Here is a 24,165-nt window from a genome sequence, read left to right on the forward strand (position 1 = left end):
TTATTTTTTCAAACAAGTTTTCAATTTCTTGGTCTTCCTCTTCTCCTTCTGGCACCCCTATGACTCGGATGTTGGAACATTTAAAGATGTCCTGGAAGTTCCTAAGCCTCTCCTCATCTTTTTGCATTCTTGTTTCTTCTTTCTTTTCTGTTTGGTTGTTTCTTCCTTATTTCTGGTCCACTCCATTTATTTGAGTCCCAGTTTCCTTCCCATCACTGTTGGTTCCCTGTACATTTTCTTTTGTTTCACTTAGCATAACCTTCATTTTTTCACCTAATTTGTGACCAAATTCAACCAATTCTGTGAGCATCCTGATCACCAGTGCTTTGAACTGTGTATCTGATAGCTTGGCTATCTCTTCATCACTTAGTTGTGTTTTTTCTGGAGCTTTGATCTGTTCTTTCATTTGGGCCATTTTTTTGTCTTGTCACACCTATTATGTAGTGAGGGTCAGAGCCTTAGGTATTCACCAGGGTGGGGCAACCCAGTCACTGGGTTGTGATGCTGTATGTGCGAGAGGGGTCCGAGAGAGGTAACAATGGTGCTTGTTCCGCTCTCTGCTGGGTTTCAGTCCCTTCCTCAGCTTCCCCCCCCAAAAAATTGGGCCCTTCTGCTGCTGATTCTTGTGTGAGTGGGTTTGTGTATGTTCTAGGACCCTGTGGGTCTCTCCAACGAACTCTCCTGTAAGTCTGGGAGCCACTCCCGGCACCTCAACCCCCACAGGTGTTTTCATTTGGTGTTTTGAGGCTTTATTTCCCCAAGCTGGGACCCTGGGTTGTGCGGTCCGTCTTGCTCCCCAGTTTCACCTGGTTTATGTGCTCATGAATGTGGGATTGCCCAGGTCCGCAAGCCACCTTGCACGCCAAGCCCCTCCACAATCCTACGCCTTGCTGGGTCTGCCTGCTGCCGCCTTGCGCACCCAGGGCCACCAGCCACCACGTTTTTTTTTGCTGTGACCCGACTTCGCCCCTCCTACAGATCTGGTTGAATGTGTCTACTTTAACTCCTTGGTTGTTGAACTTCCACACAGTTCAACTTTCTGTCAGTACTGGTTGTTATTTTGTTTCTAGATTTTTGTTGTCCTTATTTTGGTTGTGCGAGAAGGCACAGTGTTTCTATCTATGCCTCCATCTTGGCCGAAAGTCGAAATTCCTGTTTATAATTCTATATAAAACACCAAGAAATTAGTAACATAGAAAAAGTAGTTTAAAAAAGAAAGGATTAAGTTTTACTTTTTTGAAATGTATGTGTTTAATAATAGAGTATTTAAGTGTAAAGATGTATACTTATTAAATGGGAATATTATTTGTTTAGATATCTCTATGGTTTTGAGGAGTACTGCCGTTCTGCAAATATTCAGTTCAGAACTATTCACCACCATGAACCAAAAGTAAAAGAGGAGAAAAAAGACTTGGAAGAATCAATGGAAGAAACTCTAAAACTAGACCAAGAAATGCCTTTAGTAGAAGTAAAGAGTGAACCTGAGGAAAATATTGATTCAAACAGTGAAAGTGAAAGAGAAGAAATAGAATTAAAGTCTCCAAGGGTAAGTAACTGAACTGGTTTTATCTGGTTTATTTTAAGTATTACTTAACATTTTCTATTATGATATTTTCAGATACATATATACAAAAGTACTCCGATGAACCTAGTCTATTTCCTAGTATTTAGTTATGTTTTAACCAGGCTATGCTACCTACCTTTCTTTAAATGCATCACATATTATTTCCTCTACCTGAAAAATCATTCCTCCTGTTTATGTTTGTTCAAATCATTCTCTTCTGTGGTCAGTCTCAAATATTCATTGCATATTCCCTCTAATGTCACTCTTCCTATAATAATTTACTTATTTATTCTGTTTACTATACAATATCTTGTTTCTTTTACCCTAGCCTGCACTAGAATCACACCTCACAAGGGCAGGGATTAATGTCTATTCTGTTCATTGACTGTTCCCAGACATCTAGAATAGTGACTGACACTATCAGTAAGCACTTGTTAAATAGTAGTTGTGTGAATGAACCTCCTCTTTATTAATGATACCCATGCTCCCAACCAGCTGGGATCTTTTCTTTCTCTGTTATCCCATAACAGCCTGCATAGCTCTTATGACAGTTTTTTTCATGTTCTCACTTATTTTGTAATGATGTACACACTGGTTTTATCTTTTAACTCTGCTCTTTCTCTCCATTACTATATAAGTGTTATGTTAAGAATTGTCATCCGCTATTTTGATCATTGTGGAATGATGTCTACATAATAGAACTTGTCAAATTTTAGGAGAAAGACAATTTATCACACTATCTTCGAAGAAGTTCAGTTACTACCACACATCTTATTTTTCAGTGAAATCATATTCAGTGAAAGAGGTGTTTGAAGTCACCTTAACCACTTTTTGAACTGTCCCTTCCGTCATCTAATAAATGATAAATGGCATCTTCTAGTGAATTTTGTGAAACATTCAAATTGGTTTGTCTCTTTTCTTTTTTTAACTTTTAAAAATTGTGGTAAATACACATAACAAAATCGATCATAACCAATATTAAATGCACAGTTCAGTGGCATTCAGTACATTGACATTGCTGTGCAACCACCACTACCACACATTTCCAGAACCTTTTTCACATCGCAAAACTGAAACTGTACCCATTAAAAAATAACTTTCCATCCCTGTCTCCCTCACCTTCTGGCAGCTACCATTCAACTTTATGTCATTATGACAATGACTGCTCTAGATTTCTTATATAAGTAGAATTATACAGTGTTTGTCCTTTTGTGGCTGGCTTATTTCACTTAGCATAATGTCTTCAAATTTCATCCACATCTGTGTCAGAATGTCTCTCCTTTTTCAGACAGAATAATATCCCCATTGTATGTGTGTAGATATCCTTGTCATTACATAAAGACTTTCCTCATCTTAGTAAAACATCTGCATTATGTTGTCTGAGTCCCAAGTACCATAAATTTACTTTTCTCAAGATTTTCTCCAATTTTTTACAGTTATAAGAAGTGCTGCAATAAATGGTCTTGTAAAAATGTCCTGCTAATGTAGCTGAATATAGGGAGCAGATTTCTAAAAATGGGATTTCTGGGACAAAGATATACAGAACTAAATTTTAATAGATGACACCTGTTATTTATGCCACACAAATATTTAAAGAGCGCCTCCTATGTGCCAGGCACTGTCTAGATCTGAGGACACAAAAGTAAGCATGAGACAAAAGTCCCTGCCCCCATGGAACTTACAGTTTAGTACTTTATGATAAGAAAAATAAATTTCTTCTTCTTTTTACTTCTGAAGTTAAACTAATACATAGTTACAGAAACATTTGTTATACAGAAGTAGTACTTGTGTTTTAGTGCTCCCTAACTTGTTGGGGTTTTGTGCTCACTTCAAGCAGGCCAAAATCCTGCCAGTGTGTGGAGGTTGACTTGAAGGAGAATTTAAGGAATAATTAAATGGCTCACCAGTTTTCCGCACAGTTGAGCATGCAGCAAGAGGCTGGGTAAAGCTGTAGGGGACAGAACAGTGCACTGTAGGTAGGCCCAGTGAGCTCTCCAGGTACTCAGTTCAAGAAATCAGTTCACTTTTTGGCCATTGATATAATTCAGTACTTTTAATGTAGTCACACAGAAATATAATGATAAAATAAATTTTACCTTAGAAAAACAGAATTAGAGGCCACAGAGCTGCTTTTTTTAAGATTTTATTTATTTATTTTTTAGAGAGGGAAGGGGGGGGGGGGGAGAGAAACATCAATGTGCGGTTCCTGGGGGTCATGGCCTGCAACCCAGGCATGTGCTCTGACTGGGAATCGAACCTGCGACACTTTGGTTCGCAGTCCGAGCTCAATCCACTGAGCTACACCAGCCGGGGCCACAGAGCTTTTTTAAAGTCCATAATTTTAGGGGGTTGATTCATTACTATTATTATTAACAACTTGTATCATTGACATTTAAATACTGCTTTTAAAACTTGTAGTCAAGAGATACTAAAAGTGAGATAAATAATATAATGAACAAAGAATATTTTTCTTATTTTTTAAAGATTTTTTAAAATTTACTGATCTAAGAGAGGAAGGGAAAGAGAAACACGGATTTATTGTTCCAGTTATTTACGCGCTCATTGGTTACTCTTTGTGTGCTCCCTGCCGGGGGCTCAAACCCACAGCCTTTGCGTAGTGGGGCAATGCTCTAACTACCAAGCCAAGGCCAAACATTTTTCTTTTGTGAGTAGGCTGTAGCCAAGGGTCATAGTAGATTTGGACTTAATGAACTAATTTACATTAGGTAGTATTTTACTTTGAAGAGGAAGAGAAAAAAGTATGCAAGAGTTGTCACTGTCATGTCTCAAGCCAGAGAGACTAGTCATTGCTATGACAGTTTAAGAAAAAGATACATTTTTCTGTCGCTGTCCTCATCCCCGCCCTGCCCCCTTAAACTGATAGCTTTTTTAAAGCTTCTGTCCCCTCTACTAGGGACGAAGGAGAATTGCTCGAGATGCAAATTCTATTAAAAAGGAAATTGAAGAAGAGAAAATAGAAGACAAATTAAAAGATAATGATACAGAAAATAAGGATGTAGATGATGACTATGAAAGTGCAGAGAAAAAAGAAAATGAGCTCCTACTGGGGAGAAAAAATACACCAAAGCAAAAGGAGAAGAAAATTAAAAAGCAGGAGGATTCTGACAAAGACTCAGATGAAGAGGAAGAGAAAAGCCACGAGAGGTACATTATCTTATATTTGTTTCCAGAAGCACCTGTCTGGGGCACAGCAGCACTCTGTTCCTGCTTAGATATTCAGGTTTGAGGGAATGTTTTCTTATTGGGACTTCCATTCCTCTTGTCTAATGAAGGTGAAACACATTGTGAAGATGATGTGTATCGCCTTTCGGAATTGGAGAATATACTGGTCGCACCATTTTAATAGCACTTGTGCCCTAAACAGTGGCCTCAAAGAAGGCTGCGTCACCCAGTCAAAAGAAAGGTCCTGCAGTTGACAGCAGGGAAGGGAGCTGGAGAAAAATGGAGGAAGTGGACAAGAGGAAACAGCGACAGCAAAAATTCCATTTTAAAAAAGGTACAATGTGGGAAAGCTAACAAACACATGGGTGCACAGTACTAGCAGATGTTTCTGTGTGTTAGCTTTATCTAAGACATTTTTCTTTTTCAAGTTACTGTATTAGATTAAGTGGCATGCACCCCTGATTCTTGTTTGGAAAATACGTTCTTGCCCCACATCACACCAAGAAATTTCAGCTTTTTAATGTCCATCCTGTTTGCTGTTTAGTGAAAACTATATTTTTTTTCCGTGTATTATATACATGTTTGGACTGAATTGACTTAAAAATAACCAATTAGGCAGTCCAGCTAGATCAAAGTAATATCCAACAGTGTTTAGTTGGCCATTTCTGTGTTGTCAAATAGATTTACTAATTTTTATATACTACTAAGAAATGAATTTTAATTCAGCAACAAGAGCATAACACACTTGTAATGTAAGCTCGCCTCCATAGTTATTTTTTCAGTTATGTTATATAATGCTAAGTTTTCTAGAAATTGGAGTTGTTGAGCAAAGTTTGGGAAAAGTGGCCTGCATTCAACTAGCAGCTAACATCCATCTGAAAGTTAACTATTGACAGAATATTTAGAAAAATAAGAATGATTGGTGAGTGGGAGAGGTAAATTTTATGGTTCAATAAAAGTAAGTATGGGAGCTATCACAATTATATGTGAATTAGATTAGTTGAACAAAGAAAGTTCTGTAGTGAAATATAATTAAGATAGGAAAAGTGGGAGAAATAATTGGAGTTAAGTATAATGATATTTCAAATACTTGAACAATAAATCTAAGCAAAGGTGAACCACTTTAAAAGTAGGGCTTAATTATAGTTTGAAGTTTTGTTAATAATAAGCATCAAAATATAATATGTAATATATAAAAGTTACAATATAGAATATGTGGGTTTTTTAGAAAAGATTTTACTTCTGTATTTTTGAGAGAGTGGGGAAGGGAGAGAAACACTGATGTGTGAGAGACTGGTTGCCTCCCTCACACCCCCAACTGGGGACCTAGTCTGCAGCCCAGGCATGTGCCGTAACCAAGAATCAAACCAGTGACCTTTCAGTTTGTGGAATGACAACCACCCACTGAGCCACACCAGTCAGGGCAAATATGTGGTTTTTAAAACCTTTATAATTGATGTATAAATGGAGGAACTATTTTAGAGAAAATAAGAGACATAATGCGAAGAACAGTAGTCCCTTTTTATTAAATAAAAATTGGATATGTAGACAAATATAGTCTGTATTCTCATTCTATAGCAGAAATGGAAATGGGAGATATTTCTATCTATAGAAATTTGTTTTAAGTAGTTTCTCTCTTAGTGTTTTGAAATTACTCTCTCAGCATATAATTGGAAGGTACCCACCTTGGAAAAAAAAAACATTCCCAAGGCAAATGGGTTGTCAAAGCTCTTCATGTCTGGTCCCCTAGTGGTTCCTAGAATAATGCCCTATGTTTATTATAGATCACAATGCTTCCTCTGAAGCAATTTTTTAGTCCTCACCTGAGGACTTGCTTATTGATTTTAGAGAGACAAGAAGGGAGGGAGGGAGAGATGGAGAGAAACATTGATGTGACAGAAACATCAGTGGGTTACCTCTTGTTGCCCCCAGACCAGACTCTCAACCTAAGAATGTGCCCTGACTGGGAATCAAACCCACGGCCTTTCAATTTATGGCATGATGCTCCAACCAAGTGAGCCTCACTGCCCAGGGCCCTTTAAGTGTTCAGTACTCTTGTGACAGTAGAATGGCCTTTGATGCAAATCTCTCCTGAATCCATGCAGGGTTAACACAGTATGTTCATTTGTAAAAATATTAAAAATATAATTGGACCACCCAATGTGAATTTCCTTATAACTGATTATCAGAACAAAGAAAACTATTGGGAGATGAGTAAAAATAAATCAATATAAGATACACAAAGCTTTTCTCTTGGTGCTCTCCCACAGTTTAACAAGTGACCTGATACTGAAATATTGTTTCTTTGTTAGGATGAGGAAACCTTTAAAATATAAACTAGTGTAAAAGATATGATTACACAGGTAGATAGTTCTTGTTCATTATTTTATCCACCAAAAAGTAGTTTTCTAAGAACCATTCTAAAATCAAGTACAAAGTAGTAATAATGTAGATGTAAGACAATTTAGTTGCAGGTTACAAACTCTTGAGATAATTTTTGCATATAAGGTGACACTTGAGTAAGAATTCTAAAGACTTTTTCATAGCATATGGTTCTCATTTTGTTTTAACAAAAGTGATTTATTTGACTCCACATCATCATTAACTGATTTTTGACTGGCCTTTAAGAAGTCTGGATGTACTTCTGGTAAAGTGTACCTTTATATAATAAATATATTCTATAGTAAGTAGTCCATAAAAATCTTCTCCTTCTCCTCCTTCTTCTCCTCCTCCACTGACATGCTATTAAGGTAATCCTTAGGTTGTGACTATTCTACATGTTGGATTCTTTTTGCATATATTAGTTTGTTCTCCATTAAGTTATTAGTAGCATTATCAATGTTATAACTTACTGCAGGGAAGAAACTGAAACCAATGTGACTCTGAAGGGGAGGAAGATGAGGAAGACACGGAACCCTGCCTAACAGGAACCAAAGTGAAAGTGAAATATGGACGAGGGAAAACACAGAAAATCTATGAAGCCAGTATTAAAAGCACTGAAATTGATGATGGAGAAGTTTTATATTTGGTACATTACTATGGATGGAATGTCAGGTAAGCAAGAAATGTGTTTTCTTTCCATTGAAATTTCTCTCAGTGGTTCAAAAAGATACAATTAATGTTGTGAAGAACTAAAGCAAATGGTATATGTGTATTTACAAAGCACACCTTGTATCCTAATTTTCTAAGACTTCCAATGTTCCCAGTTTTACTAGTTGTGTCAATACTTACAGCCAAAAGTCACCTGGATCATGCCTGTAGTTTAACTAGTTTAACAAGTTGGATTTATTACTCATTTGCAGTGAGGCAGAGTGTACAGTGTGGAAGACTGTAGGGTGATTCAGTAAGAGAGTGTTAAACAATCAGTTAAAGCCCAGGCACCAGCTTTGGGAACAGTCATAGCCCAGGATTCTGTGAGAACATCATACAGGACATGGACAAAGAGCCAGGACCATAGCTACCAACAGTGCAAGTGTTTTTTTGTTTGTTGGTTGGTTTTTTTTGTTTGTTTTTTTTTTTTTGTCTGTTACTTTTATTAGAAATCAAAACTATGTTAAGCATTGTAATAACTCTAAATTTATTAATAAAAAAGAATGTTAGAAAGGACTTAGATTTGAGCATCTGTTAGGTGATTTGGGGGAGGGTTTAAGGGCTTTGCTGTAGATTGGATGCTGTCAAGATGTAGGGTTAATTCAGTGATTGGTTATCTTAATAAAAGTTATCGCCCTGGCTGGCATAGCTCAGTGGATTGAGCGCGGGCTGGGAACCAAAGTGTCCCAGGTTCGATTCCCAGCCAGGGTACGTGCCTGGGTTGCAGGCCATAACCCCCAGCAACCGCACATTGATCTTTCTCTCTCTCTCTCTCTCTCTCTCTCTCTCTCTCTCTCTCTCTCTCTCTGTCTCTCTCTCTGTCTCTCTCTGTCTCCCTCTCCCTCCCTCCCTCCCTCTCCCCCTGCCTTCCCTCTCTAAAAATAAATAAATAAAATCTTAAAAAAAAAAATAAAAGTTATCTACAAGGAAAGAATACTAGACCAGTGTTAATGCTGTAAATTGGTAAAGAAGCTGCAGTCAGGAAAGAAAGATGTTTGGTCATACTTGTGGTTTGGACAACGTTCCTGTTTTTTGTTTGTTTATACTTGATTAGGGAGTGGCTTTGTTGTCTTAATACATCTTGGTCACATTGCAAGAATTGTCTGATGCTCTGTGAAATGGTTCATGTTCAACAGAAGACAACAACCTAGATGTGATGTCACATCATCTCTGTAGCAAAACTAGGTCCCTCCCGACATAACCAGGCTAGTTACTGAATGTCAGGGACTGTTTTTCTCTTTTTTTAGAAAGTCTTGTGTGTGTAATGCCTCTGCTTGCCCTGTGTTTGGAGCCAGAGTCCTCCAAGGTTTCCCTGCATACTTAAGTGTAGTCTGTTATACCTGGATTCCTTCGTCTCTAAATTGGGGAAGAAAAGGTACCTATTTTGTAGAGCTGTTTTGAGAAATAGTAGTAATACCTACATTAACATGCAAAGTGCTTAGAACAATGCCTGGCACTTAGTAAGTGCTCAGGTAAATGTTAACTGTTTTTTGTTTTGTTTTTTAAAAGATTTTATTTCTTTTTAGAGGGGAAAGGAGGGAGAAAGGGAGAGAAATATCAATGTGTGCTTGCCTCTCACATGTCCCCAACTGGGGACCTGGCCCATAACCCAGGCATGTGTCCTGATGGGCAGTTGTACTGGCGACCATTTGGTTTGCAGGGCCGCACTCAACCTACTAAGCCACATCAGCCAGGGCTGTGCTTGTTTGTTTGTTTGTTTAAGTGAGGGACAGTTAGGTGTCTTTCATCTCACATCATTTTAAAAGAGTTTGACTTTATAAACTCTTAAATCACATATAAAAGATTTTAGAAGTATGGGGGTTTTGCATATAAACCTTTAACTTTTTTCTTTTTTCTCAAACCAGTCCATGCCTTCATATTTCACATTTCTGCCAACATTAGAAACAAACTTAATCTGTCTTGCTGTTTTTTTATATATATATACATGTTGTTGAGTTCAAGGGGGAAGGACTACTTTTACCAACTTTGAGTAACTATCTTTGCAGCTACGGTATATTAGAATCTTCTTTTTTCTTTAGGTTCTGTTCCATTCACAGTCATCCATTCTCACTTATTAGTGTGCATCTGTTCCTCTGTTCTGCTTTCTGGAGTTCTCTCTTGCTGTCATCCCTCTTTCTCATCTGTTTAATGTTTTACTCTATGACTCTTCTCAGTAGTCATTTTATCATATGCTCACATTCTTCCTAACTAGCTAAGCTCCTAAACATTTATTTAACTGGTTACTCACATGGTTCGTGGTATTTTGTTGTATCTCCATACTCCTAAAGGCTGGTATAATTCTTACCTGCTCATTGACATTGAGCCACTATAGTTCATAGAGAATCTAGTTGAATATCTAACTCAGGGTTGCATGTAAAACTGTGAGGGAAGTCCTGCTCTTCAGTTGAGAAATCTTCGGACCACCCTTGGTTGGCAGTATTAATGCTGGGAATGCCTAGGTGACATACCATGGTGACCAGGACTAGTATAGTCCAGATCAGACTTGTGCTGCTTCCTTCCTCACCATTTATCTGTTTGTTTGTTTGTTTGTTGTTTCTGGGCTTGTGCTTCTTGGTTGTCTGATATGTCCTATGGAATTTTGGAATTGGGCGGGGTTACTCTGCTAGTAACAGAGTTCCTTTGTTAGCCCTGGGGTGAATATATAATAACCCTGTTATTGCATTTACCAGACTAACTTGGTTTTACCATATATCTGTCTTTCACACCAGACTGCAAGTTGCATGAGAGCAAGGGCCTGCCTTGTTTTCTCTGTTATTCTGTCTATACTTCTGCATCCTAGACAGGCCCTCAGGAAATATCCAAATGAATGAATACTTCTAAATATATTCAGAATGTACTTAGCCTGGTTAAACAAAGATATTGGATTGATTAGGGAGGATATACTTTTGAGATAGTTTTCAAACCATAGTATAAGTAATCATGGTAACATGTCAAATAAAACTTGTGGGTATTGGAACCATGTCCTTGCTTTGCATATTTTCGTGGTAACTAGGTTACAAAATAAGGGTATGGTTTCCACTCACATGATGCAAAGCAAGTTCAAAGCAAGGACTGCCTATAGTCTTTTGCTTAAATGTTCAGATTTTAGATTCTGATAGAGCTCTCCAAATACTTGGGTATTTACATAATGAAGAACTGTTCTATTTAGTTCTAAAAGTTTAATTTCTTATTTGGCCCTGATTAGTAACTTGGGCTGAATATATTGAAATTGAAAAGTGATGTCAATAGCCCTGGCAGGGTGGTTCAGTTGTTTGGCACATCCTCACATGCACCAGAAGGTTGCAGGTTCTATCCTCAGTTAGGGCACATACCTAGGTTGTGGGTTTGACCCCCGGTTGGGGCATGTATGGGGAAACAACCAGTTGATGTTTCTCTCTAACATCATACCTCTCTCTCAAAAAAAAAAAAAAATCAGTAAATGTATCCTCGGGCAATGTTTCTCTCTTACATTGATGTTTCTCTCACTTTTTTTCTCTCTACCTACCTTTCCCTCTCTTTAAAATCAATAAACATATCCTCAGGTGCAGATTTTTTTTAAAAAGAAAAGTGATGTCAATGTTTTGGAAAAAGGTATAGGGGATATGAGGAGTTTTCAACTTGATCTAAACAGAATAAACTTAGATAAAGAAAATGAAATATCTCTAAAAATGTCAGAGTCTTGTTGGTGATATAGTTCAGAATAAAATATTACTAGAAGTACTAGAGGTTAGAGAATTCTGTGAGGAAGAGAGTTGAAAAGGACTTCATAAAATACATTGGGAACTGATCATATTACAAGTTTGAATTTACCTGACTTCTCTTTAGATTATTTGGTAAATGAAATGATTGCCAGTGCAGAATCATTTTACTTCATTATGTTCAAATCTGTGAGAGTTGTAGAAAACAAAGCAGTTCAGATGGTCTTGAATCTGTTTAGAATTTGCTTACCTAGCTCTCCCTTTAAGCCTGTTTGCCCTAAGAAATTGTCTTGTTTTGCCTTATTGGTGGCAGGTATACAAAGCTCCTCATTAGTACAGTGGCTGGCACATGTTACCAACAAATCAGCCCCTGTGCCCTTCACATTTCTGCCAATACTAGAAACAAGCTCTTTAGTTTATGCCACTCTTGTTTTTATTTGATGAATACATTTCAAATAAGGTATTATTGTGAATTTTTAAATATATTTTTATTTTAAGGTATGATGAATGGGTGAAGGCTGACAGGATAATCTGGCCTTTGGACAAAGGTGGACCAAAGAAAAAACAGAAGAAAAAAGCTAAAGTATGTTCACAGATTTATATCGTTTATGATAGATCCAGGAATTATTCATATTGTATGTTTTCTAAATCTTGTTTCACTGTGATAATCATATTGATTCTTTTAAGGTAATTGTGGTTTTCTCTCTTATAAACCGGAAGCTTAAAAAAAGTGAAAAAATATAAACACATTAACTCATTGTTTCAAGAAAGATAAAAACCAGTGATTCCTGGGACATAGGCTTTAAACTGATATGCCTATAGCGGCTGTAGCGTAGACAAAGGGGAAATAGGACTGATCGGGACCAACACGACGACATGTTCTCATCTAGGGAGGATGGGGCTAAACACTGTTGTGGGGTGCAATCAGGGCTGCCAGATTTTAGGATTTTTCAACACAGCATTTTTTAAAAATGTGAAATCTGATTTTTATGTGTTGGAATCTAATACTAAATTTTAAAACACATATCTACTGGCCCTCTGTATCCTCATCCTCACCCTCGGTTTTCAGCCTTTGCTGTAGAGAGTCACTTAATGTTTTGTCTATTTATGGTAGATATCTTTCTTTTCTTCAGGGAATAGTAAGGGGAAGCAGTGCTAAGTAGTTGCATAGCTTTGTAATGTCCTGACTTTGACCTTCACAATTACAGTTGCAGTATTGCATAATGTAGACCATCATATTGATTGATACAAGTAAAAAATGTCAACAAACTATTTGTTTATAATTTTTCTGTAAGCACAGATTAGGAATTGATATATAAAATACATTTTTTGACTTCTAGTTTTCCTTGGAGAAGTAGAATGTCGATTTTTCTTTTAAGGAATGCGCTTCTCATATATATATTTTGTTGTTATCTAGAATAAAGAAGACAGTGAAAAAGATGAAAAGAGGGATGAAGAGAGGCAGAAGTCAAAACGGGGACGACCTCCTTTAAGATCTAACCTTTCATCAAACATGCCATATGGTTTGTCTAAGACTCCTAACAGTGAAGGAAAATCAGGTATCACAAGTGCTCACAGCAGTATGGCAGACAGCTCACCATTGTCAAATAGAATGGAAGGTGCACAATTTTGAGGATCACTGATTTTTTAAAAACCAACGTAAATAATAAAACGTCAGTTGTGTGAGACTTGTAGAAAGTTATCTAAGTTTTTAATCTCATATATAACTTAAACTAAAATTTGATTTGAATAAGATGTTTATTTTAGTATATCATGGTTACTTAAAACTCAGTGATGTTTTACTTTAATTTAAAATACCTTTTTTGGTCAATATCATAGAAATACTCTATTTTAAATAGAGGATGGGTTGACAGGCCATGCATCTGTGTGCTGCACTGTCCTTCAAAGCATGCACCAGTGTCTCCTGTCATTCAGTGCTGTCCTGTAGGATATTTCAGCAAAGCTGAGACTGTGTTGCTCAGAGAGAGCAAAAACTAATGTGGTATGGAAATGTTTCATGATGAGTACAGGTGAACATATTTTATTCTGCTTTTATTCACTTTTTGCCACTTTTCTATCTTTGTATTTTTTCCATGTAATTTAAGAAACGTTAAATAGTTGCCTTAGCCTTATAAAAATTTTCCTTCTAGGAATAAAGTTATTTTGAATGTACAGGATTGCTATTAGTCCATAGGATGTTTGCTTGTATGCAAATTACAAAAGGGCATTCTTCTTCCTCTTTACTGCCATCTGCTGGAAGGTTGCCATATTACATAATTGCAAGATACCCACAAAGTGAAAGATGCTCTCTTGCACACCATACCCTTGTGCAGTGTACCACCTACAAAACTATATATATTTAGTCTTGCTAAACTAAAGGAGTTCTTTTTTTAACCCAAGAACAAATGAATTCTAAATTCTGTATGTGTTAAAATCACAAAAACTATGTACCTTTTCATTTACAAAATACCTTTAAGTAAGTTTGCTCTTTTGAACTTATTTAAAATGTAAGCAGCATGTGAGCCAAATTTTTATATTTTACAGCTCCTATACAGTTTTAAAACTCTACTTGATTTTAATTTAAAAATTATCTGACTAAAGTGAAAGATTTCTTTTGCAAAATGGTAGATAGCCTATACATTCATGTCTCTTAATCAGAAGAGTATTTAAAGTTTCAAGAATTCAAATTGCTCCTTTTGTATATCCTTTCCAGAATTATTTTAAGTAGAATGTCAGATTCCTTTCTAAGGACACAAAAGGGCCATCACATCTATTAATCACTACCTACTAGATCTCAGATCAAACCACTTTACAATATCATATCTCAGTACTAGTCCTTTGCTTTTCTAAGAAGTATCATAGCCTAAATATGATACTAGTGAAAATTGCAAAATAATTCTTTTACAGAATTATGATAGTAATACTTCCTATGTAATGTATTCTTACATGGAGTTTAATTTGAAATCTTCCCCACACATTTTTGGCTCAAGTGTATGATTTATTTTATATCAAAAACTTCTATAGAGAGGTATTCAAGGTTCATGATTAAGAGTTTTGTGTTTGGCAGAATTTTTATTGTGAAATTACATTAGTAATTAAGATAGAAACCTGTGTAACATTTCCTCTTGCAGACTCTTGTTCATCTGATAGTGATACAGAAGACCTTTTAGAAAAGAATTTGATGAATGAAGAACTTTCTCCTGATATTAAAGAAGAACTAGAAAAAAACAAAAATTTAAATGATAAACTAGATGAAGAAAATCCAAAGATTGCTGCACATATATTAAAGGAAAATGAAAGGACTCAAATGCAGCCTCTAGAGACCTTGAAGTTAGATGTTGGAGAGAATGAACAAATAGTACAAATTTTTGGAAATAAAGTAGAACAAGTAGAAGACATTAAGAAAGAGGCAGAAAAATCCCCTAAAGGAAAGGGAAGACGAAGCAAGACAAAAGATCTTTCTTTAGAAATTATAAAGATTTCTTCATTTAGCCAAGATGAAGCAGGAAGTGAACCTCGTATAGAAACTCACAGTCTAGAATTTCCTTCATTAGACAATAAAAACTTTTCTTCTGCTACTGAAAATGAAATTGACCAATGTGCAAAAGAAAAAAAGTTGAAACGGAAAATACTGGGACAATCATCACCAGAGAAAAAAATAAGAATTGAGAATGGAGTGGAAATGATAAATAGCATATCTCAAGAAAGGACCAGTGACTGTATTGTATCTGAGGGAGTGAAAAACTTAAATTTTGAACAACATTTTGAAATAGAAAATGAAGGAATGCCATCATTAATAGCAGAGTCAAACCAATGCATTCAAGAACTGACTAGTGAGAAGTCTGATAGTCCAGCTGAAGAAACTGTAAATACTCCACTGAAAGAAGAAGAGGATGCAATGCCTCTGATTGGGCCTGAAACCTTGGTTTGCCATGAAGTAGATTTGGATGATTTGGATGAAAAGGACAAGACCAGTATTGAGGATGCAGTAGTGGAAAGCTCTGAATCTAACTCTCTTGTTTCTATTCCACCTGCCCTACCTCCTGTAGTACAGCATAACTTTTCAGTAGCTTCACCACTTACTCTCAGTCAAGATGAGTCTCGAAGTATAAAAAGTGAGAGTGACATAACCATTGAAGTTGATAGTATTGCTGAAGAATCTCAAGAAGGCCTCTGTGAGAGGGAATCAGCAAATGGGTTCGAAGCCAGCGTTGCCTCTGGTACCTGTAGTATAATTGTTCAAGAAAGAGAGATCAGAGAGAAGGGTAAGGACTTTATAGGGAGAAAATTAGACTTTATATTAAAACTAAAAATTAGTAAATGAACTTTTGATCTGTAAAGTACTTTTTCCTCCTCCTTTCTTTCCTTTCCTTTTTTCTACCTTTCCTTCCTCTATTCCCTCTTCCCCCACCCGTTTAAAAATGTATATGTAGAAATTTATGTAGACAGGTGAATAAATATACTTGCTATTGACTTTTCAAGATCTCTCTCTTTCCCCTTCAGGTCAGAAAAGACCAAGTGATGGAAATGGTGGATTATTGGCAAAAAAGCAAAAGCGTATCCCAAAGCGAACAAGTGCTGTAGCCAAAAATGAAAAAAATGGGACAGGTTGGTGCTTTTCAATGCTGGTTTTAGTACACTGTTAATATTTTCAGCAGTTTGTTGACTTGATCATTTGGGTCAGTTTAAAAATAAACTTGGTTTATTATGTTCTGAAATAGCAGTTTTTCCATTAATTTTTAATCTGAAGTTCTTGTCAATTTTATTTAGAGTTGGGATAGCTGTGATTATTTTTATGCGTATTTTTTATGTAAAGTAGTTTAATATTAGAGGAACATATTTGGGAAACTTGAATGAAAGAAAAACAACATTTGTTGTAATGGTGCAAGCAGATTAAGTTTACATTTCTGAATGGAATGTTTTTCTTTAATCTAGAAAAGCTGACTCCTAAGTGATATGGTAATTTTAAAACATGGAGAAGTAAAATTTTTATTTAAAAAAAAAAACAGTAAACTGATATGAGTAGATTACATAAAAAACAGACTTCTGTACAATAAGGAATAAAATTAAGTCATAGAATATAGTAGAAATAAACATGGTTGATTTTGACAAATTAAACTTTTACTTTCAAAACCTGCCTTCATACAAGTCTAAAAGTGAAATTCTAGGTTATAGTGCAGATGAAGTACCAAAGAAGGAGCATATAATTTATATAAGATAAAAGGCATTTCAGGTTTTCAGTAGCCATTATGTGGCTGAACAGTACAGGACTAGATACTGAGAAAAAGCAATGGGAGATGAGACTAGAAAGGCAGCAGGAAGTACAAAGGGAAAATGAATAACCTTACAGTGGATAAGACTGGTGGGCACCACCTTAGATGACCAGAGTGAACACCACTAATAATGGGACAAATTGAAATCATGTAACACCTGACAGCATGCAATATAAACATAGTAGTACATCATCAGTGATTTCCGCACAAAGATGCATAACCGGAATATAATCATTAGAAACCATTAACAAATTCAAACTGAAGAATATTCTATAAAATAACTGGCCTGCAGTTTAAAAATTTGTCAAGGTCATGAAAATCAAAGAAAGAAGAACTGTTCCAGATTGAAGGAGACTTAAGAGATGTGACGCCTAAATGCAATATATGATTCTCACCTGGATCCTATTGCTGTAAAAGGACATTATCAGGTCAAATAGGGAAACATGCATGGGATCTGAGGATTAGATGATGGTAATATATTTGTGTTAACTTCCTGGTTTTGATGGTTGTATTATGATTCTGTAGGAGTACAGTGGTTTTACAAACAGATATGCACAAATTTGTTGATATTCTTCCCTTGAAGAGACAAACCCTAATTCCCTTCCCTTTAGGGGAGCTGAATTTAGTAACTTACTTCTAACAAAGTGGAAGTGATAGAACATGATTTCAGAGAATAAGTCATAAAAGGCACTGCAGATTCCTGCATGTTCATCCTTGGATGAACTTCATCGGGGAGAAGTTAGCTGTCTGTTGTGAGAACACTCAGTCAGGCTAGGAAGAGGCCCATGTTGTGAGGAACTGAGCATATCCTACCAACAGTGAGCAAGAAACTGAGACCTTCTGACCACAGCCACGTGAGTAAGTCACCTTGGAAGCATGTCCTCCAGCTCCAGTCAAGTCTTCAGAGACCACAGCCTCAACTAACAGCTTGGCTGCAGTCTCACAAGATATTCTAAGCCAGACCACACAGACAAGCTGCTCCCAGATTCCAACCCTCAGAAACTGTGTGAGCTATTAAGAATTCTGTCCAAGATGGAGGCGTAGGTAGACACACTTTGCCTCCTCACACAACCAAAAGAACAACAAATTTAAAAACGAAAAATAACCAGAATGACCAGAAAATCAAGCTGTATGGAAGTCCAACAACCAAGGAGTTAAAAAAGAAACATTCATTCAGACTGATAGGAGGAGCAGAGATGGGCATCTGGGGCAGAGAGGACATGTGGCAAGGCAGTGGCTGGCATACTGGCAATCCCATATTTTCATGTAGATAAACCAGGAGGAATAATTGGGGAGCAAGAGAGCCACACAACACAGGGTTCCAGCATGGGAAAAGAGAGCCTCAAAACCTCTGACTGGAAAACCTGTGGGGTTTGTGGTGGTGGGAGAAACACCCGGCCTCAAGGGAGAGTTTGTTGGAACGACCCACAGGGTCCTAGAACATACACAAACCCACCCCTCCGGGAATCAGCACCAGAAGGACCCAGATTTGCTTCTGGGTAGCAGGAGAAGTGACTGAAGCCCAGCAGAGAGCAGAGCACATGGCATTGTTCCCTCTCAGACCCCTCCCCCACGTACAGCGCTACAGTGCAGCAACATGAGTTGCCCCATCCTGGCGAATACGTAAGGCTCTGCCCCTCACTATATAACAGAGAAACTGAGACCAAAAAAAAAAAAAAAAAAAAAAAATATATATATATATATATATATATATATATATATATATAGCCCAAATGAAAAAATACATCAAAGCTCCAAAAATAGAACTAAATGGTGAGATAGCCAACCAGAGGTCAAAACACTGGTAATCAGGATGCTCAGAGAAATGGTTGAGTATGGTCACAAAATAAAGGAAAAAGTGAAGGCTCTGCAAAGTGAAATAAGGAAAAGTATACAGGGAACTGACAGTGAAGGGAAGGAAACTGGGACTCAAACAGTTTGGATTAGAAGGAAGAAATAAACATTCAACCAGAACAGAATGAAGAAGCAAGAATTTAAAAAAATGAGGAGAGGCTTAGGAATCTCCAGGACAACTTTAAACGTTCCAAAGTGCAAATCATAGGGGTGCCAGAAGGAAACGAGGAAGAGCAAGAAGTTGAAAACATAATGAAGGAGAACTTCCCCAATCTGGCAAAGGAAATAGACTTCCAGGAAACTCAGGGAGTACCAAAGAAGTACCCAAGGAAACACGCACCAAGGCACACTATAATTTCATTGCCCAAGGTTAAAAATTAGAAAATCTTAAAAGCAGCAAAAGAAAAGGAGACAGTTAGCTACAAAGGTCTTCCCATAAAACTATCACCAGATTTCTCAAAAGAAACCTTACAGGCAAGAAGGGGCTGGGAAGAAATATTCAAAGTCATGGAAGGCAAGGACCTACATCCAAGATTACTCTATCCAGCGAAGCTATCATTTAGAATGGAAGGGCAGATAAAGTGCTTCCCAGATAAGGTCTAGTTAAAGGACTTCATCATCACCAAGCCCCTACTATATGAAATGTTAAAAGGGCATATTTAAGGAAAAGATGATGATCAAAACTATGAACATTAAAATGGCAACAAACTCAAAACTATCAACAACTGAACCTAAAAAGAAACAAAAAGTAAAACAAACTAAGGAAACAACTAGGACAGAATCAGAGAAATGGAGATTACATAGAGGGTTATCAGTCGGGGCAGGGTAGGGCAAAGGAAGAGTGGGGGAAAGGTACAGGGAATAAGCATAAATGGTAGGTACAAAATCGACAGGGAGGTTAAAAATAGTATGGAAAATGAGAAGCCAAAGAACTTATATGTATGACCCATGGATGTGAACCTAAGGGGGGATGCTGGTGTGAGAGGGGTGCAGGGCAGAGGCAAATAAAGGGAAAATGGGACAACTCTAATAGCATAATTAATAAAATATATTTTTCAAAAATTGTGAGTTATACATTTGTAGTTTTAAACTAAGATTTGGGGTAACTTGTAGATAACTAACACAGGAGAATATTCTTGTTTCTAAGAAAAAAGCTCTAAAGTACTCAAGTATGGTGAGGCAACTTACCTTCCAAGGGGTCAGAAAAACTTTTTTTTTTTTTTTTTTTTTTTTTTTTTTTTTTTTTTGCTAACTGTCCTCATAACTTTTTTGTAAGTTTGAAGACTGAAGAAAGAAAGGAAATAGATCAGTTTTACTTTTTGGAAAGAGTCTTTGGCTTAACTAAGACCGTGAAAGAAGGAATGAATTGAAAAAAAAATAGGATATAAAATCACTAAGACTCAATTATAAATAGTTAGGAGGAATTGGTTAACTGACATGGACTACAGGAATACCAGTGGGTTGTTGAGAGACTAACATAGGGATTGTTGTGTTAGATGTCCCAGTATTAGGAAAAGTGGGGTCTGGAGCTTAGAAGAAAGTCTATTTTTAGAAGATAGCTGTCAAAGTATTACAAGATGAGATTGCTATCAGTAAAATGAGAAGAAAAAGTAAAGTACAACATAGGAAATACAGTCAGTGATGTCGTGATAACTGTATGGTGCTAGATGGGTACTGGAAATATCAAGGAAACACTATGCAAAGTAGATGCTTGTCTAACCACTAGGCTGTATGCTTGAAACTAATACAAAATGATATTGAATGTGAATTGTAATCGAAAAACAAAGAAAAAGGACCAGTAGAATTATGCAGAATGTCCCTTTATATGGGATAGCCAGGAAGACTAGAGTAGAAACTGATTGGCGATAAATAAAAATCAGTAAACATTAGTGGATTTGAATAAGAAAAAAAGTTTCAAATGCTATAGAATATTCAATAGGATTAAAATACAGGGTCTGGTAGAAATAACACCTGTACGAGTGTGGTTGGTAGGAGAATGATATGCAGGTAATAATTTATAGTTTTAATTTGAACATTTCATCTAAAACATCATATGGTGTGCTTGAGTGTGATATTGTTGTGTTACAGAATTACGTACATGCTGATGATTTTGTGATAAAAGATTTTATGATATATAGGGGCATTATTTATGCCAGGCTCTGTGTATTCATTCTTTGGGACCCTAACAATAGCACAGTGATGTGATCAGAAGGTATGAAAATCTGTAGACAAAGAATGTCTTTGAAGAAATTTGATCCTAAAGAGAAGGAAGGAGGTGCCAGCTGAAGGGATAGGTTTTCTTCTCCTTCCCTCCCTCTTCTAAGGGTAGGAAACATCTAAGCAACTTTGTAGACTCTGAGAAAAGAAGTTGAAGATAAAAGAGGTTGGTTAATTGACATTAGGAATTTCAGAGAAGTAGATGGTTTTAAGAGTAGCTGAAGAGATGATCTTGGCCAGAAACACTCTTTTTGAGGCCAAAAAAAGGGCAGTAAGGACAGATACCGGTAGGGGAGGAGCTGTAAAATTGAGTGTGTAACCCTTAACTTTGTCTTTTCAGTAGAAAGCAAGATTTGCTTTTGAGATTGGGTAGGGTGAAAGTAGAGTATAGTTTGAAAAACATAAAATTGAGAATTCTTATTTGTTATTAAGTGAAAACCAAAAGCATCTCTAAGTACAAATTTGGTGAGGAGGCATAAAGTTACAAACAAGTATCTGCTCACATTTCATTATGGGTTACAGGCTATGTGTACATAAGGTCTTTTTTGTGCATATATTTTTTTTTTTGGATTGGTGCTCTTTTGGGTAGTTAGGTTTTGTTTTAAACATAAATGGGGCAATACTGTGTATATTATAACTGCTTTTTCATTTAAGAGTATAGGATATTTTGTCATTTTGTTCTTATGAATTTGCTCATTCTTTTTAACCACTTGAGCAAAGTAATATAAAATTTCTAACCGTTGATAAACACTTAAATTTTCTGTTTCCCTCCCCTCATTTCTGTAGGATACCAAAATGTGTGATTTCTGTGTCTGTTGCATATTGATATTTGAGATTTTTATAATTTATAATCTGAGTCCATTTTTTTATTCTAGGACAAAGCAGTGATAGTGAAGATCTTCCTGTCCTGGACAATTCAAGTAAATGTACCCCAGTAAAACATCTTAGTGTATCTAAGCCACAGAAGCTTGCACGATCTCCTGCAAGAATATCCCCTCACATAAAAGATGGAGAAAAAGATAAACACAGAGAAAAACATCCGAATTCATCCCCTAGGACATACAAGTGGAGCTTTCAACTCAGTAAGAAACCTAAAAAAAAACTTGAATGTATATTGTAAAGCACTGTATGTATGTATGTGTGTGTGTGTGTGTATATATATATATATATATATATATATATATATATATATATATATATATATTAAGGTGTATATATATATATATACCTTAAAATGTCAAAGGAATTTTCTGGCCGTTGTGGCTCAGTGGCTTGAGCACGGGCCCATGAACCAAAAGGTTATCAGTTCAACTCCTAATCTAGGGCACATGCCTGGGTTTTAGGCCAGGTACCCAGTTGGGGGCGTGTGAAAGGCACCTGATTATTGATACTTCTCTCACACATTGTTGTTTCTTTTCCTCTCTCCCTCCCTTCTGTTCTCTCTATAAATAAGTAAATAAAATCTAAAAAAATATTTTTTTAAATGCCAAAGGAATAATGATTAGCAAGTTCATTTATTTAGGTTTCATTTTTTTTTTTTTTATTTCAATCATTGTTCAAGTACAGTTTTCTCCCCCCTACTTATTTAGGTTTCTAAATATTACCTTACCAGTAATCATCACTTGTTACTTTAAATATAAATCCATGTCTTTTCATAATACTAACTTGATAAACATTCACTGGAAGAATACCTCCAATTATGAAATAAGACATGTAGGATTTACATAAATCAATGAAACTAGAACATCCTTTCTAGCATTGACAATTGGAAATAACAGATAAATGAGGAAACCATCAATATGGAGAAACAATTTCAATAAGTAACTACAATTGTAAATCCAAGTTGCTCTGTGTTGATGTCTTTTGATTTTCTGATCATTTAAAGAATCAAGAATGTTTAGTAAAAAATAAATAAATAATCAAGTAATGTTTAGTATAGAAATATTGGGATATATAATGAAATCTTATTTGAATTTAATTAGTGTCTTCCTTGTTACAGAGACTTATTAACTTCATTTTAATAAACGAATGGTTTTGATGATTTATGAGTTGGATTTCTGATAAAACCGCCATAATTTTTCTGAATTATTTTAAAATGCTAATTAAATTTTTTCCCTTTTAGATGAACTAGATAATATGAACAGTACAGAGAGAATTTCTTTTCTCCAAGAAAAACTACAGGAAATAAGAAAATATTACATGTCTTTGAAGTCTGAAGTTGCGACTATTGACAGGAGGAGAAAAAGATTAAAAAAGAAAGACAGAGAAGGTAATTTGATTATAATTTTCCTCTCCTCTATTTTCAAATGTACTATCATTTTAGAAGATTCAGGTTTATCACTCTTAGAATATAGTATACATTTATTGTTGTTTTTTGATTCCTAGTATTTTCTTCGTTGCTGTTGTTGAGGTGATTCAACAACTGAATTAATCAGAGTGAGACTATGAACTGTTTTACAAAATGTGTGATTTTACTAAATGTGGTGGGTTCTCAAGAACAGCTTACTCACTCTGAATTCATTCTTCATTCAATATTTACTGGCTGCCTGTTATTAGGTACTATATTTGCTATTAAGAGGTTCATCAAAATGAATAGGCATATGGCTTATCGTCGAGGAGACTGTTTTTGGGATAGTCATTTCCTAAGCAACTACTGTATAAGATAGTTCAGATGAACAATATTAGTGCATACATGCCATGTGCTAGGCCCTCTGCTAGGTGGTGGAGGTATGAAGATGAATGAGATCCAGACTCCGATCTCAAAAGATACTGAAGTTTAGTAGGACATTGTGTGATGAGGGTCTCAAGAGTGATATTAACAAGTTTAGGAATTGGTAGAAGGATAGATTACTCTGGAGTAATCATGGAGAGAGTAGTGTCTGACCTAGACCTTAAAATTGTGTAGGATTAACTTCTAGTTAAATATCGACATAGTCATATCTATTCTATCTCTAATCCCCAATAAAATGACAGTAAAGAAAATCAAAAGCCCCATACCTACAGACAGGAAAAAGGGACAGCAGACCGACAGATAAGAATTGTCAACAGCCTGTCTTTTGTGAGGATCAGATAACTACTGTAATTGTCATGGTAGATAAGGATACTGAAACCACAGTACCAGATAGGAAGGCTTCTACATACATAAAGACAGAAACCAAAGTATAAAATGAAAATAAAAAGGAATTTGTGGAATAAAACAGATGATGTACCATATAAAAATACCAAACTATAATTAATATCCAGAGATGTAGGGAAGATAATCTAATCTTGAAACAAGAATATGGCA

The 24,165-nt window shown here is 36.1% G+C and overlaps 1 protein-coding gene across 1 annotated transcript in view; it reads left to right on the forward strand.

The window, feature by feature from the left end:
- The window catches only part of ARID4A (AT-rich interaction domain 4A), a 63,919-nt gene that overhangs the window by 36,812 nt on the left and 2,942 nt on the right, over positions 1-24,165 (forward strand). Inside the window, 10 exon segments of the mRNA XM_028505710.2 lie at positions 1,315-1,546; positions 4,479-4,729; positions 7,605-7,615; positions 7,618-7,801; positions 12,034-12,118; positions 12,953-13,094; positions 14,667-15,800; positions 16,039-16,143; positions 21,755-21,961; positions 23,002-23,148. Coding sequence (XP_028361511.1) covers positions 1,315-1,546; positions 4,479-4,729; positions 7,605-7,615; positions 7,618-7,801; positions 12,034-12,118; positions 12,953-13,094; positions 14,667-15,800; positions 16,039-16,143; positions 21,755-21,961; positions 23,002-23,148 — 2,498 coding nt within the window.

Source organism: Phyllostomus discolor, chromosome 1 (genome assembly GCF_004126475.2).
Source record: "Phyllostomus discolor isolate MPI-MPIP mPhyDis1 chromosome 1, mPhyDis1.pri.v3, whole genome shotgun sequence".
NCBI classification, from domain to species: domain Eukaryota; kingdom Metazoa; phylum Chordata; class Mammalia; order Chiroptera; family Phyllostomidae; genus Phyllostomus; species Phyllostomus discolor.